The sequence below is a fragment of the Leuresthes tenuis genome, unplaced genomic scaffold, assembly GCF_036924035.1.
Source record: "Leuresthes tenuis unplaced genomic scaffold, fLeuTen1.0.hap1 SCAF_1, whole genome shotgun sequence".
Classification (NCBI taxonomy): domain Eukaryota; kingdom Metazoa; phylum Chordata; class Actinopteri; order Atheriniformes; family Atherinopsidae; genus Leuresthes; species Leuresthes tenuis.
The window spans coordinates 35,709,215-35,725,972 of NW_027325355.1; the positions used below are offsets into that span (position 1 = coordinate 35,709,215).

The following is a 16,758-nucleotide window of genomic DNA, read 5'->3' on the forward strand; positions in this document are numbered from 1 at the left end:
TAAGGTTGGCCTCCTGGATAAGGTTGGCCTCCTGGATAAAGTTAGCCTCCTGGATAAGGTTAGCCTCCTGGATAAGGTTGGCCTCCAGTCTGTTGTTCTGCATTTGGGCCTTCATCAGCACCAAAACCAACCACCAACACTTCATGGCTTCTATTTATTTATTATGCAATTATTTTATCCCAGATACTGGAAACACTTTGTTGCTGCTGGCGCTTTGATGTTTCTGTGGTGTGTGAGAGCCCTTGGACTAAAACTACTTATTCCAGGAGAAGAATGAACCGAAAAGACTGTAATTTAGAGATTTTGCACATAAATAAATAATTTAATAAATTAAAAAAAGGACTGTAAATCATGCAAAGTACCAGGAAAGATTTGACAGAAAGTGTTGTTTATTCATCTTTTAGCCTTTATGTGGAACCGTTGGATGTCTAATATTCAGCTGTAAGGTAAGTTGAAGCTTTTCTTATTTAATATCCAGGTATGTTGCCGATATATAACAAAAAGGAGCTCATGAATAAAGGAAACAGGCGGCTTCAGATGGAGATTTTTAGGATTTGTTTCGAAGTAACGGTGTAAACATGAAAAGCAGTGAAATAAACAGACGCTGGAAGCTGCATTTCTTTTTCCGTGTGCACAGAATATGTTCATGTGTGGGAGACGGCTTCGTTTAAAGTGTGTCGCTGGATGTCACCTGTCACAACATCTCCTCACCACTTCCTGTTCTACTTCGAGACGACAGAGGAAGACGCAGCTTCACTTCTGTCACTTCGCTGCTCAAACCAGAAACATCGTCTTCTTGGGAAACTGGTTTGGGATGGAGCTCCAGATGTGGGTGTCCAGCCTGCTGGTCCTCGCCTCCATGCCTCCTTCGGCAGGTAAAGGCACTGCTTTTTCCACCTATAAGTCCTGCAAACAGGGGCTTTACGGCGTCCTTACAGTGACGGTTAGAGCGGTTTTCTAAAAAACAAAGAAGGTGATTTATCGTCTTAAACACAATCTTTTGAATTCTGATGCAGATTCTAGATTTAAATCATAATCCGTTTATTTTAAAAAATGTCTTTTTTTCAGACACAAGAGCAACAAACAAACTGCATTTATTAAGATTATTCTGTCAGTTGAGACTTTCATGAGCTACAAAACATGTTTTAACTTTTCTTCTCCACCTGATAACCCTGGAAATCACATTTTAAAAAAGCCGGTTCAGTTCTACGGACGCAAAACGTGACTCAGAAAGTTCCTCATCTGAAGACATTTTAGAAGGAAACTTCAAACACAAAAGGTTTTGAGCTTGTGGTAGCCATGTTTGAGGTGTTGTTAGTGCCTTTCTCAACAGAACTGAACACAGAGTTCGCTTTCAACACTTCATAGTTTTTATATTCATTTCCGTCTCCATCTGACTCTCGATGCTTTTGGCACTTGGGATTTTGTTCGCTAACGTGCTAACTTTGACGGGTGCTTTCAAAGTTAGCACGTTAGCTTGTAAATTATTAGCACGTTGACTCCTAAATGTGGAGTAGCATTAACATCTTTCTGTTTTCTGTTGATAATCAAGTTTATTTTTGTTTCTATGAATAATATGTAATACTTTTATTATTATTACTTCTTTTATCTAATATTTATCTAATATTTTGTTGCTGTCACGATAAACAAACATCTTAAACTATGTTACATCGAATGTGCTCTCCATCTTGTTCAGAATAATTCCCAAAGTCTTCTAAGACTCAATCAGTTTTTTATTTAACAGTCAGAAGCCTTCAAGAGAAAACCATGTTTATTACGTTAAAGCCTTAATCCATCCGATAGTTCACCCGTAGTTCTGAGCTGTTTTACAAATGAACAAATAGTTCAATTGAAAAAGTCCAATTAAAGAGATTAAAGAAGCTGACAAATGTATAAAATACTAAATAGAACAGACGATTCTCTCCTGTTGAGAATTAAACCAACAAAAAATCAGTTTAAACCAGTTTTAAACTGAACCTGTTCTTAAATGTGTCAGATTTTAAAATTAGAGCATTAAAAATGAATCGCACAAAACCACTGAAACCATTGAAGTTTTGAAGCAGTAAATTATTATTATTCGACCTCCTAAAACAGCATCAAATCTCACAAACTGAAGTTTTTACTCGATTGGAAATAATGTGTAATAGTATCTAAGCTGTGGTAAAGCGTTAAATTCCACTTTAAAACCAAGGTTTAGAGCGATAATTAAATTATTTTTGTTCCAAATCACAATAAAAATCCCATCAACGTCCTTCAAAGATCCAATCCAAGCCCGTTACTATTGAATACCAATTTAAACTATCAAAAGAAAAAAAGTCTTTAGCGCCTGTAAATTTTTACAGTAAAATCCAAGTATAAACGACCAAAATAGGGTTCGAAACTCAACCAATATTCAGAACACTGAACCCTGCTGAGACCACCGACCCATTGTGAAACTAGACAAAGCGTGGCCTTAAATATCAGAGAATATATAGAATATATATCAGAGAATATATAGAATATATATATAAATATGAGAGAGCAGAGAATATTCGGCCAAACATGGTCCAAATTCAACCTGTTGACTCGGGCCTAAAGGCAGCCAAAGAGAACATGTATCCAATCAGTATTTTCATGGGGCCTGGGGCCTCACCACCTTAATGTAAAGCATGTAACGTTCGGCCCGGCTCAGGCCAACAGAACACTCTTCATTAATTAATTAATTAACTAATTATCCCAAAGGGAAGCGTTAAATAAATGTAAAGCATGTCACTCTGAATGAGGACACTTGGGCCACGTGTTACAGTTCGGCCCGGCTCAGACCAACAGAACCGGGTCAACTCTGCCGAACTGATCCATAAAAAGTTGCCCAGACTGGGGACTATCTGACATTTTAATTATCCAAATTAATTAATTAATTAATTATCCCAAAGTGAAGCGTTAAACACCATCGTAGACACGGGTCGGGTCAACCATATAAATGAAATTATTGATTGAAATCAGCCAAAGTTTGGAGCTTTAGTTAAAACCAGTTTGCTTTGAGGCTGACATTTTTTATATTTTTCCAGTCGGCAAATCAAAACCAAGCAAACTGAATAAAGAATTGAAACAAAAACAAACAGCAGCAGCAAACATGTCGCTGAGATGATTTAACATGGCGGCACACGGAGAGAAAGTGATGCCTCAGCTTCCACCCTAACCCTAAAGTTAGAGTTGTTTAAACAGCTGCTTTTATGCCCTGAAATTAAAACAAATGTTTTGTATTTTTTATTTATTCTTCATGATTCTCAAAGTGCAGAAACCTGCTCGGTCTGTTCGTAGAAACTTCTGATGAATCATATATTAGAGGCAGAGCAGAAAAAATGATCATTACCAAAAACGTCTTCATTATTAAAACGTTTGAATTCAAACTGAGATCCTAATTATTTACATTTAAAGCTTTCCTTCGTCCAAACAATATGAATAAAAGATGAATGTTTGGGTGAAAACAAACACATCAGGGGTTTTATCTCAAAGTAAAGGAGATTCGGACGCGCAGAAACATCAATAATATGTAATAAGATATATATAATAATATATAATTCCATAGTTTTTATTAAAAACTCAGTAATCTCTAACCCAAACCAACCAAACCAATGTGAAAAATGCTGCTAATTTACACAGAAAAGTTGGACATTAAACTTTTAAAGTCTGCAGATGCATTAAAACTAACCAGAAAATCAGCTTTTTACAGCCTTTAATATAGAAGTTTGAATCAAATTAAATCAAATTAGCAGTCGAGCCTTGAATGAGGGATTTTTAATAGTTATTTTACAGTTATGGCTGTTTGCCGTCAGTGGAATTAGAAAAAGTGTGTCGTGTGTAAATTAGGCTTCAATTTAAGGTGTTTTTTTAAGAATATTAAATTTAAATAAGTTAAAATGGATGTTTTCTCCACATATTATGATCTGATTTTAATGCTTAATGTGCAGCTTTGGCTGCTTTAGATTGTTAAGCTTCACGTTTTCTTCCTTTTGAAGCATCACAGCTCTGAAAATTAATTGACCACAAGGATAGAAACCCCCATTTCAGGAAGCTGCCTGTGGTTTTCTGAGCCGAAGAGTCTTCTTCAGACTGAGCTGCTGAGGCAGAAAGGTTCGCTCTCAGCTCGGCGGCCATGTTTGATGGTAATGTGGTGAAGAAGCTGAGAACAGGAACAGAAAGGGACTGCAGGGTGAGAAACAGACAGAGCGGTGAGGCGTCCTGGATCATTTTCAGGTGTTCAAACTGCCAACCGAAACCACAGCGGCGCATTTAAACTATATTCATGTTGATATGAGCTAACGCTGCTTAAATGCCTGTTTGACCATCAGATAAAGTGTTTCAATCATTTAATCATCCTGAAGAAGAGGAAAAGGTGATAAGAGCAGCTTTCTCTTTATCAAGATGTAAAATGTTGCACAACTGCAGGGTGTCGACATCTTTATAAGTCACAGAATTTAACATTATTCGCCTTGAAATTCCTTTTTTTTTGTTTTTCACTTTACAAAGTTGTGCAAACGCTTTGATCCATCCTTCATTTCTTTATATATTTAATTAAATAAGGAATATGACACAGAATCTGAGGCAGAAACAGAGTTTTTTATCAGTTCTCAGCAGCTTTAAAGTGAATCTCTGGTCTGAGCTCCTTTATTCTCCAACACAGCCTGAACCCTCTGAGACGAGCTTTCTGTCATTTCTTTAAGGAGTCTTCAGGAATAGTTCTCCAGGCTTCTTGAAGGACATCCCAAAGCTCTTCTTTGGATGTGGGCTGCCTTTTGTTCCGTTCTCTGTCAGATGATCCCACACTGCTTCAATAATGTTGAGGTCCGGGCTCTGGGGAGGATTCATCCCTCCATAAGACCTGTTGCCACTGATTTTCAGTCCACTTCTTGTGTCATTTGGCACAGCTCAGCCTTTTCTCCCTGTTTCCCTTCCTTAAGAACGGCTTCTTGACAGCCACCCTTCCATGGAGCCCATTTCTGATGAGGCTTGGGCCAACAGTAGATGGATCAGCTGAAGGTCCAGATGCATCTCTCAGGTCCTGTCAGGTCACAGCTGGATTTTTTCCTCTTTCTTAAGGACATCACTTTCAGATCCTGTTCATCTGCTGGAGATAGTTTTTTAGGCCTGACACTTCTTCTTTTGTCCTCCACTTGTCCAGTTTCCTCAAATGTTTTAAGGACACACTGCACACCATGCTGAGATATGCCAAGTTTTCAGCTAATAGCTCTTTGGGAATCACCTTGTTGCTGCAGAAATCCTATTTTCTGTCTGTCAAACTGTGTTTTCTTTGCTGTTTTTCATAGATGCAGCTAAAGAAATGGGAACAAATGATGTGTCTTTGTGACAGGCTGCTGGTAACAAAGTGCCTAAAGATCCAGTTTAAAACGGCTTCTTTGCTAAGTTGTCTGTTCTGTGTCGACACAACACTGGTTCATCCCTTGAGTTAGGAGCCTTTTTTCTGCCTGAATGCTTCATAGCTCAGAGTTCAGTGGCTGAACAAAGAAAAAACACATTCCTCTGAAAATGCTCAGGAACAAGGACTGAAGATGAGCGAAAAAGCAGAAAAACTGTGAAAGAGCTTCAGAAAGCTGCAGAACTGTTGATCAGGGATCAGAACTCTGGGCTGAATTAACTGTTTGAGTAAAATTAAAGCAAAATAGGATGTAAAATGCGTCAAAATCAGCTCTACAGGAAAAAGTAGATGTCACTGAACCATCAGCCTGTCTCGAAAAGGAAGTGGGCCGAGGATAGAACCCTGTGGTGTTCCTCCTCAACTTTCCGCTTTTTACTAACATTCTAAACACGCTTCACATTGAGTTTAATGAAGACGGTTAACGTCTCGCCTGATTCTTCCACTCTAATCATTTATTTAACACTTTATGTTATGATATAAACATCCAGGAAATAATTACTCATACTTGTTATAAATTGTTTTAACTAAATTAAGTGGAGTGGAGTTTTTGTGAAGTGACCCAAATGAATCAGGCACTAAAAATGTGCGCGGGTCTATTTTTGGGGATAACTAAACATTTGAGCCTCCTTTGGGTCCAACTTTCTTCCACAGGATACAGGACAGATGTAGTAAACCAACGTAGAGTCATCGGACTCCTGGCTGCACTCCGAACAAAACGGACCTGATTAGGATCCCTTTTCAACTTTAGGTCCAGCTTCAAAGCCAAGTTTGACATAAAACATCAAACCACACCCCTTTCCTCATGGGGGTGGAGCTTAAAAGCCTTTAAAAGCCGAGTTTTGTCTGTTCTTTCACTCAGGAAGCTGTTGTCTGAGCCTTTGAAGGTGATTAATAAGCGATTAGGCGCTTTAATGAAGCGTTCTCTCTGATGGAAGCTTTCTGTTTCTGTTTTTTCTGTTTCCACTCAACAAAGATGGGTTTCAGAAGCTCTCCGTTAGTCAAAGTTAGCTCCACTGTTATTATCACATGAAACAGTGACGTCAGCGACTGTTTCCACCTCCTCAGTTACAGTAAACGTTGGCATTAATGTTATCAGTCTCATGACTTTCATCCCGATCGATCAGCTTATTGACGAGAAAGCAGCTCATCATGATGAGTCAGGATCTTTACAAGTGTTTACAGCTGGTTGATCTGAGTCAGTTTAGCTTCTGTTTTAATGCAGTTTCAGTGGAAACTCTGACAAACTGAGAAATAAATGTGCTTTATTTGTTTTTTTCCTGCCTAGAAAAAGCAAACGCAGCAGATTTAACCTGCCGTGCACGTACGTGCACATCACATTTTGGGTTATCAGGCTGATGTGGAAATAATTATCCTCAAAATATGTAATAATTGTATTTATTGGTTCCTCCGAACCCCAAATAGTTTGAATGAATCTAAACCGAAGCTGAGGATAATACTGAATAATGTGATTTAATATAATATAATATAATATAATATAATATAATATAATATAATATAATATAATATAATATAATATAATATAATATAATATAATATAATATAATATAATGCAACATATTTCTAACCTTGAGAAGAAGACAGAACGTCGGGATAATGTGTGAAATACTGAAGCTTTAAGCACCGTATTTCCTTCTCATGTGTTGGGCTGTAATCTTTATTAAAGTAAAACCTCCAAAAAAACAACTTTTATTCAGTTTAGACATTCGTTTTCATGCAAAACTAATTAAAATGTCACATTTCACATGATTTTACGGTTTTAATATCAGGCTTAACTTCATCACTTCAGTTTATGTATAAATGGCTGTTTATGTTTCTAATGGCTGACCTGCAACACTTTAAATGGCTTTAAATGTTGCAATGAAAGTTTTTCTGTTCCAAACATTAACAAAGAATGGATTTAATAGGTTGTTGTTTTCCTAAATTAAATGTTGAATTTGACATATTTTGCACTCGAGTGGACTTTTCTATATTTCTTCTGGATGAAGAACTTAGAAATATGACGTTAAAACTCTGATAATGAAGCTTTGTAATGACCCTTTAACTTAGAAAGACATTTTATTTAATAATTTGTATGTTCAGTGAGTATTTTAACTGCTTAAAGTTAAGTTCATATGTGTTCAGAGCTGAAAAAGGGCTTTTTTTAATAATTTTAACAACAAACTGCATTATTTTTACATTTATAAATGCTGAGAAGCTCAGAGAGCGGTCGTGAAATTCAGCCTTCAGGCTACTGATTAATTATGCCGAACTGATGTTATACAACCAGAGCTTTCAGTTGCACCGACATGAAGACCTCAGAACTCAGTTAATCTAAGTTACACTGTAAGCTAAATACTTGTTAGTGAAACTGATCGTCGGCACATGAAACCGGCGCTGTGGTATTCATCAGATCAGGGACTTCCTGTGGTGTTTCCATGAGGTCAGTCTTTGCTTTTATCTGACCAGATGCTCAGACTGCAGCCAGCAGGCTTCTGTTTATCTAAGCTAATCGGAGGATGAAGAGGTACCAGCCAAGTTAAAGCTGATCACCGATAGAAGGCAGATATCCATACATGGAGCCTCGTGATGAGATGAGGAAGAAGAGGAGCTCTCTGAACCACAAACTGTGAACAAACCTGACTACAGATTCTAATGTGAGATGGAAAAAGGCTGTAAGACTCAAACGTTCATCTGGTCGCACAAAGCAAAGAAAATTTAAAGAGTTTAAACCTTCTGATGGAGGATTCATGGAAACTTTACATTTAAGTGAAATATTCAGTCAATGATCCGACTTCACAAAGAGAGAAAAGCACAAAGAGAGTTTTTGTCTGACTGTTTGGTCTTAATTCAGGAGCTGATTCCTGAATCTGGACTCGGTTTGGATTCTGTTCTCAGATTCTTTGGTTTTCATGTCGTGTTCGTTATTCCTGACAAACAACTGCATGTGGGAATTATAATATTATATTATATATAAGGGTTGGTCTTAAGTTGACAGGCGTTGAATCTGAACTTGTTCATTTAGAGTTATTGATCTTGGTGAAAACTTGGTTTCAGATAAAGGGTTTGGTCTTTGACTCCACAAGTTGATTTATTTTCAACTTTTTTTGATAATTTGGTAGTCTTGACTCAGAATTTGCTGGTCTTTACTCTGAATTTGCTGGTCTTTACTCAGAATTTGGTGGTCTTGACTAAGAATTTGGTAGTCTTTACTCAGAATTTGCTGGTCTTTACTCAGAATTTGGTGGTCTTGACTAAGAATTTGGTAGTCTTTACTCTGAATTTGCTGGTCTTTACTCAGAATTTGGTGGTCTTGACTAAGAATTTGGTAGTCTTTACTCTGAATTTGCTGGTCTTTACTCAGAATTTGGTGGTCTTTACTCTGAATTTGGTAGTCTTTACTCTGAATTTGGTGGTCTTTACTCTGAATTTGCTGGTCTTTACTCAGAATTTGGTAGTCTTTACTCAGAATTTGGTGGTCTTGACTCAGAATTTGGTAGTCTTGACTCTGAATTTGCTGGTCTTGACTCAGAATTTGGTAGTCTTGACTCAGACTTCCTGGTCTTTACTCAGAATTTGGTGGTCTTGACTCAGAATTTGGTAGTCTTTACTCTGAATTTGGTAGTCTTTACTCTGAATTTGCTGGTCTTTACTCAGAATTTGCTGGTCTTTACTCTGAATTTGCTGGTCTTTACTCAGAATTTGGTGGTCTTGACTCAGAATTTGCTGGTCTTTACTCAGAATTTGCTGGTCTTTACTCAGAATTTGCTGGTCTTTACTCAGAATTTGGTGGTCTTTACTCTGAATTTGCTGGTCTTTACTCAGAATTTGGTGGTCTTTACTCAGAATTTGCTGGTCTTTACTCAGAATTTGCTGGTCTTTACTCAGAATTTGGTGGTCTTTACTCTGAATTTGCTGGTCTTTACTCAGAATTTGGTGGTCTTTACTCTGAATTTGCTGGTCTTGACTCTGAATTTGGTAGTCTTTACTCAGAACTTGCTGGTCTTTACTCTGAATTTGCGGGTCTTTACTCTGAATTTGCTGGTCTTTACTCAGAATTTGGTGGTCTTTACTCAGAACTTGCTGGTCTTTACTCAGAATTTGGTGGTCTTTACTCTGAATTTGGTACTCTTTACTCAGAATTTGGTGGTCTTGACTCAGAATTTGGTAGTCTTTACTCAGAATTTGGTGGTCTTGACTCAGAATTTGGTAGTCTTGACTCTGAATTTGGTGGTCTTTACTCAGAATTTGGTGGTCTTGACTCAGAATTTGGTGGTCTTTACTCAGAATTTGGTGGTCTTGACTCAGAATTTGGTAGTCTTTACTCAGAATTTGGTGGTCTTTACTCAGAATTTGCTGGTCTTTACTCAGAATTTGCTGGTCTTTACTCAGAATTTGGTGGTCTTTACTCAGAATTTGCTGGTCTTTACTCTGAATTTGCGGGTCTTTACTCTGAATTTGCTGGTCTTTACTCAGAATTTGGTGGTCTTTACTCAGAACTTGCTGGTCTTTACTCAGAATTTGGTGGTCTTTACTCTGAATTTGGTACTCTTTACTCAGAATTTGGTGGTCTTGACTCAGAATTTGGTAGTCTTTACTCAGAATTTGGTGGTCTTGACTCAGAATTTGGTAGTCTTGACTCTGAATTTGGTGGTCTTTACTCAGAATTTGGTGGTCTTGACTCAGAATTTGGTGGTCTTTACTCAGAATTTGGTGGTCTTTACTCAGAATTTGGTAGTCTTTACTCTGAATTTGCTGGTCTTTACTCAGAATTTGGTGGTCTTTACTCTGAATTTGCTGGTCTTTACTCAGAATTTGGTGGTCTTGACTAAGAATTTGGTAGTCTTTACTCAGAATTTGCTGGTCTTTACTCAGAATTTGGTAGTCTTTACTCTGAATTTGCTGGTCTTTACTCAGAATTTGGTGGTCTTGACTAAGAATTTGGTAGTCTTTACTCTGAATTTGCTGGTCTTTACTCAGAATTTGGTGGTCTTGACTCAGAATTTGGTAGTCTTTACTCTGAATTTGGTGGTCTTTACTCTGAATTTGCTGGTCTTTACTCAGAATTTGGTAGTCTTTACTCAGAATTTGGTGGTCTTGACTCAGAATTTGGTAGTCTTGACTCTGAATTTGGTGGTCTTTACTCAGAATTTGGTGGTCTTGACTCAGAATTTGGTGGTCTTTACTCAGAATTTGCTGGTCTTTACTCAGAATTTGGTAGTCTTTACTCTGAATTTGCTGGTCTTTACTCAGAATTTGGTGGTCTTGACTAAGAATTTGGTAGTCTTTACTCTGAATTTGCTGGTCTTGACTCAGAATTTGGTGGTCTTTACTCAGAATTTGCTGGTCTTTACTCAGAATTTGGTAGTCTTTACTCTGAATTTGGTGGTCTTGACTCAGAATTTGGTAGTCTTTACTCTGAATTTGGTGGTCTTTACTCTGAATTTGCTGGTCTTTACTCAGAATTTGGTGGTCTTGACTCAGAATTTGGTGGTCTTTACTCAGAATTTGCTGGTCTTTACTCAGAATTTGGTGGTCTTTACTCAGAATTTGCTGGTCTTTACTCAGAATTTGGTAGTCTTTACTCTGAATTTGCTGGTCTTTACTCAGAATTTGGTGGTCTTGACTAAGAATTTGGTAGTCTTTACTCTGAATTTGCTGGTCTTGACTCAGAATTTGGTGGTCTTTACTCAGAATTTGCTGGTCTTTACTCAGAATTTGGTAGTCTTTACTCTGAATTTGGTGGTCTTGACTCAGAATTTGGTAGTCTTTACTCTGAATTTGGTGGTCTTTACTCTGAATTTGCTGGTCTTTACTCAGAATTTGGTGGTCTTGACTCAGAATTTGGTGGTCTTTACTCAGAATTTGCTGGTCTTTACTCAGAATTTGGTAGTCTTTACTCTGAATTTGCTGGTCTTTACTCAGAATTTGGTGGTCTTGACTAAGAATTTGGTAGTCTTTACTCTGAATTTGCTGGTCTTTACTCAGAATTTGGTGGTCTTGACTAAGAATTTGGTAGTCTTTACTCTGAATTTGGTGGTCTCGACTCAGAATTTGGTAGTCTTTACTCAGAATTTGGTGGTCTTTACTCTGAATTTGCTGGTCTTTACTCAGAATTTGGTAGTCTTTACTCAGAATTTGCTGGTCTTTACTCAGAATTTGGTGGTCTTGACTCAGAATTTGGTGGTCTTTACTCAGAATTTGGTGGTCTTGACTCAGAATTTGGTGGTCTTTACTCAGAATTTGGTGGTCTTGACTCAGACTTCCTGGTCTTGACTCAGAACTTGCTGGTCTTTACTCAGAATTTGCTGGTCTTTACTCAGAATTTGGTAGTCTTGACTCAGAATTTGCTGGTCTTTACTCAGAATTTGGTAGTCTTGACTCAGAACTTGCTGGTCTTGACTCAGAACTTGCTGGTCTTGACTCAGAACTTGCTGGTCTTGACTCAGAATTTGCTGGTCTTTACTCAGAATTTGGTAGTCTTGACTCAGAACTTGCTGGTCTTTACTCAGAATTTGGTAGTCTTGACTCAGAACTTGCTGGTCTTGACTCAGAATTTGCTGGTCTTTACTCAGAATTTGGTAGTCTTGACTCAGAACTTGCTGGTCTTTACTCAGAATTTGCTGGTCTTGACTCAGAACTTGCTGGTCTTTACTCAGAACTTGCTGGTCTTTACTCAGAATTTGGTGGTCTTGACTCAGAATTTGGTAGTCTTTACTCAGAACTTGCTGGTCTTGACTCAGAACTTGCTGGTCTTTACTCAGAATTTGCTGGTCTTTACTCAGAACTTGCTGGTCTTTACTCAGAATTTGGTTGTCTTGACTCAGAATTTGGTAGTCTTTACTCAGAACTTGCTGGTCTTTACTCAGAACTTGCTGGTCTTTACTCAGAACTTGCTGGTCTTTACTCAGAATTTGGTTGTCTTGACTCAGAATTTGGTAGTCTTGACTCTGAATTTGGTAGTCTTTACTCAGAACTTGCTGGTCTTTACTCAGAACTTGCTGGTCTTTACTCAGAATTTGGTTGTCTTGACTCAGAATTTGGTAGTCTATATTTTTAGCATATTTCAGTGATTGTGTTATAATTGTTGTGTTTCTAAACTCTTTTGTCTCTGTGTGTGACATGAAGTTAAAGATGAAGAACTCTGACCTGTTTCAACGTGTAACGGAGGTTTCTGAGATGAGAAGCGACTCATCTGCTGCATCTTTCAGTTTTACTAACAGCATCGATGCACACAGACGCCCACACTGAACCACACATGAACACACACAGCTGTCAGTTAATGAGCCTCAGCCAGAGCTCGGCAGCAGCTGAGGAAACCACCAAGCTCGTTCACACACTCTCTTCCTGCAGTAAGACACTAAAGGCTTGACTGAATTTCGTGTTTTCTCTGACCTCCACAGAGGCTTTTCACATGTACGACCCCCGTCTGTGCTACATGTTGGACGGCTTCCTCGGGCTGTACGGCCTCATCATCACCGGCATGTTCATCAAGGAGAGGGTTGGTTGGCACAAACACTTCTTTTTGTTTCCCGTTAAATGGAGGAAGGATATCTTCTGACTTTAGTCCCTTTTTGTTTCCCGTTAAATGGAGGAAGGATATCTTCTGACTTTAGTCCATTCAGACGCATGTCTTCAACATGACTTCAAGCGGACGTTTAAGTTGAGATTCAACAATAACTTGATGAATAATCTGCATCTCTGAAGCTAACAGTTTTGTTAAAGTCTGTGGATCGTAGCTTCAGACTCGGTTGCCTTAACTTTGGACTCGACTCAGGCTGAAAGTTTTTAAGTCGTGACTCTGGACTTAATTTATTCTTTTCAAACCTTTTGGTTTAGACTCAGGACGAGCTAGTCTTGCTTTTCGGATGGTATGGCCTGTTTAAACACAGCTGTTGGTCTAAACTGGAGCTCTTCTTCCTCCTCAGAGACTTGTTAATCCTGACTTTCGACTGTTAGTCTTAACTCAGGACTTGTTGGTCTTAGTAACATCATTTTGAGCCATAATGTCTTTCCTGAATGTGTTTTTTTGCAGTTCTTTAAAACCAAAGTCACGGTGACGGAGGAGAGCCTCTACTCTGTGAGTCACAAGCAAACAACACAAACTGACGGCGCCATGTTTGCTTCTGTCTGTTGTCTTTTGCAAATTTTCACACAGCAACTGTTAATGAGGAGTTTTTGTTTTTAGGATCTGAAAGGTCAGGGCGCCAGTCATTATGATCAACTGATGACAGAGTCTGGGAGAGGAAAAGTAAGTCTACTGTGGTCTGATGATGCCACGAGAAAAGAGCTCATATAGCAGGAAGCTCCCTTAATAGAGTTATGGCCGATTGAGGGTCGGTTCCAGGTCTCATTATTTATCTGTTGTGTTAAAAAGGAACTCATTATAGATATAAAAATACAAATCTTTTTTTGTAGAGCTCAAAGATGAGAATAATTTTAACTTAGTATAGAATTACGGCCTTCGGCGATAATGGAAACAGCAGCATCCTCGAACTGAAACAGCTCGGGTCAACATGGCTTAAATAAAACCTCACGACCCTTGACATCGGTGAACAGAGGTTATATCGTAGAGGATTTCTCTCCGTAGGGGTCCCGGACTCCCATCTGCACCCACGGATGTCCACAAGTTAGTTAGACAGTCTTTATGAGTTCATATACTTCGTGATCCTGTCCGTGACTCCGTACGTTTCCCTGTTAGCGTTAGCCTGTTAGCGTTAGCCTGTTAGCACCTCAGCGCTACGCTTTAAAACATCTGCTTGGATTGATTCGCTGTACCGGTACCTGACTGAAGCTGAGAGCTGTTCCAACACTAAAAGGACACGAGTTACAACCTTCAGGTGTCTTTGTTACGTTGGAATCACACCTATTTATTCCAAACATCATAGTTACAGAGTGAAAAGGCAGCTAGTGGCTAACGCTACGACTAACGGTAAATTTATACCAAAGACAACTGAACAGATCCATTTGTTGCTTTTTAAACTGCCCAGAAACTGTTTTAAATCACAGATTAAAGATTCTGCAAACACTCCAGATCTTACAAGGTCACTATATGGAAGAGCGCTAGATTTTTCTGAGATTATTTCCCATCATGCACCTGGTAGAAACTGTAAACAACAGTGAAGTCGAGCGATTCGCAGCTTTTAGCCACAGCTGCATTTTTAACTGCAGGCGAAACATCGTAGAAACATTCGTTCTGTTTCCTCCTCCGTTTGTTCGGTCCGGCTGAACCGTACATTTTCTGCCCCATCGCCATGGTTACCGTCAGCTTCACCTGCTTCCTGTTTGGAAGAGGCAGCAGCGCACATGGTGGTTGAAATACCGCCTTAAAGCAGCCTGGACTGAGTTTAATGACCACCTTAAACCAAACAGCTGAGATCACAGCACTGTGTGATTCCTCCTGGTTTTATTCTGACTGAAAACTGTCCACAGTTTGGAAATCCTTGAAAATCATGTCGCGTACGGCCAGTTTAAAGGAGCATTGATGAGTTTTAGGATTAGCTGGAGCACTGAAACTTACCTTGTAAAACCAAAGCCGAGCCACAGACTCTGTGCAGTTTCAGTTCACTGAGGAACATCTTAGAGGTGCTGACTCATTTATATCCGTTGTGTTTGGTCTTATAGCCCCGCAGGCCGCCTGCTGACGACTCCACGTACACGGTAACGAACGAATGCTCTTCTTCTCCTCTTTCATTATCTCACCAGCAGAAACTCTATGAGCTGCTCGTTAATTATTCATTATAATTAATGGTCATTATTTTAACTTCAGGGACTGCAAAGACGCACAGATGGAGAATATAAAGAGCTTCCTATTAAAAGTGGGGTGAGTATTTAAACATATATATATATATATACACATATGACTGTTTAAACATCTCAGACTACATATGGACTCATATATATTTATATATATATATATATATATATATACATATTTACTCATACATATGACTTATCCAGACATTGTCCTTCTGTTTCTTCTTTAGAATCGTGGCAGAAAGAACCACGATGCCGTTTATCAGGTGAGTGCAAACCGTCCAGCTGGGATCACTTTTAGGAATGTTCTGCTCTGACAGTTCAAACAGCATCGATGACTGACTGATTGATTGATTGACTGATTGATTGACTGACTGATTGACTGATTGATTGATTGACTGATTGACTGATTGATTGATTGAATTGTAAACCTTCCTCAGGGTCTGAGCGCAGCCAGCAGAGACACCTACGACTCCCTCCACATGCAGCAGCTTTCTGCTCGCTAACGAACCGCTTCCAGGCGTCTCCAGATGCTCAAGTTGAAGATGATGAAAGACTGCTTGGCAGCTTTTTAAAATTCAAAATAATTTAGAAGTTTAGGGAGAAAATGCTTCAGATTAGATTAGTTTAGATTTGCAACATCAGGCCAGAAATAGACTGAATGAAATGTCTAAAATCCCATCTTATGGAGCTTTTATTTTTCTTCTATTGATGGGAATTTATTTAATTCTGTTCAGTTTTATGCATAAAGCACCAAATATCAAAGATACAGTCCAATTCAAACCAGTTCATTGTAATCTAATTAAATTCTAAATTAGTTCAGTTCAGGCAGAGCCAGTTAAAAACCGTTTAGAAACTTCTCTCTGATCCAATCCTGAGCTGCACGAGGCGACTGTGGAGAGAAAAAACTGCCTTTTAACGGGAAGAAACCTCCATCAGAACCAGAACCAGAAGCAGCTGGGGTTCAGAGGACAGGAAAGAGGGGACAACAAGCACCGTAACACCAGGCCAAAGTCAAAGACTTATTCAGCTGGTGCGTTTTCATTTAATATTACTTAAACATAATTCTAATTAATATTAATGGAAAAATTAGATGTTTTTCTGAGAACAGCAGGTTTGGTCAGATTATAACAGATTATAACCTTTTTATAACCGATTATAACCGGTAATAACCAGTAATAACAGATTATAACGATTATAACCTTTGTATAACCGATTATAACCTGTAATAACCGGTAATAACAGATTATAACGATTATAACCTTTTTATAACCGGTAATAACCAGTAATAACAGATTATAACCTTTTTATAACCGGTAATTACCAGTAATAACAGATTATAACGATTATAACCTTTTTATAACCGATTATAACCTGCAAAAACCGGTAATAACAGATTATAACGATTATAACCTTTTTATAACCGACTATAACCGGTAATAACCAGTAATAACAGATTATAACGATTATAACCTTTTTATAACCGATTATAATCTGTAATAACCGGTAATTATTACATAATTAGTAATAACACCCCCCTTCAGCATGTCCTCGTTCCTTCTATAATAACACAGTGAATTATTAACCAT

The 16,758-nt window shown here is 38.4% G+C and overlaps 1 protein-coding gene across 1 annotated transcript; it reads left to right on the forward strand.

Moving 5' to 3' along the window:
* The first annotated feature begins 652 nt into the window (after positions 1 to 652).
* LOC140294229 (T-cell surface glycoprotein CD3 zeta chain-like) lies at positions 653 to 15,746 on the forward strand. The gene is made up of 8 exons (XM_072379580.1): positions 653 to 875; positions 12,817 to 12,914; positions 13,449 to 13,493; positions 13,602 to 13,664; positions 15,038 to 15,073; positions 15,183 to 15,236; positions 15,400 to 15,435; positions 15,610 to 15,746. The coding sequence occupies exons 1-8, from the start codon at positions 815 to 817 to the stop codon at positions 15,673 to 15,675; spliced, it is 459 nt and encodes a 152-aa protein (XP_072235681.1). The 5' UTR covers positions 653 to 814; the 3' UTR covers positions 15,676 to 15,746.
* Positions 15,747 to 16,758: the final 1,012 nt, after the last annotated feature.

Coding starts and splice junctions, on each gene's coding strand:
- LOC140294229 (XM_072379580.1), top strand. CDS start 815: ATGGAGCTCCAGATGTGGGTGTCCAGCCTGCTGGTCCTCGCCTCCATG. Junction 12,915..13,448: donor GCATGTTCATCAAGGAGAGG/GTTGGTTGGCAC, acceptor GTTTTTTTGCAG/TTCTTTAAAACCAAAGTCAC. Junction 15,074..15,182: donor CTGACGACTCCACGTACACG/GTAACGAACGAA, acceptor TTTTAACTTCAG/GGACTGCAAAGACGCACAGA.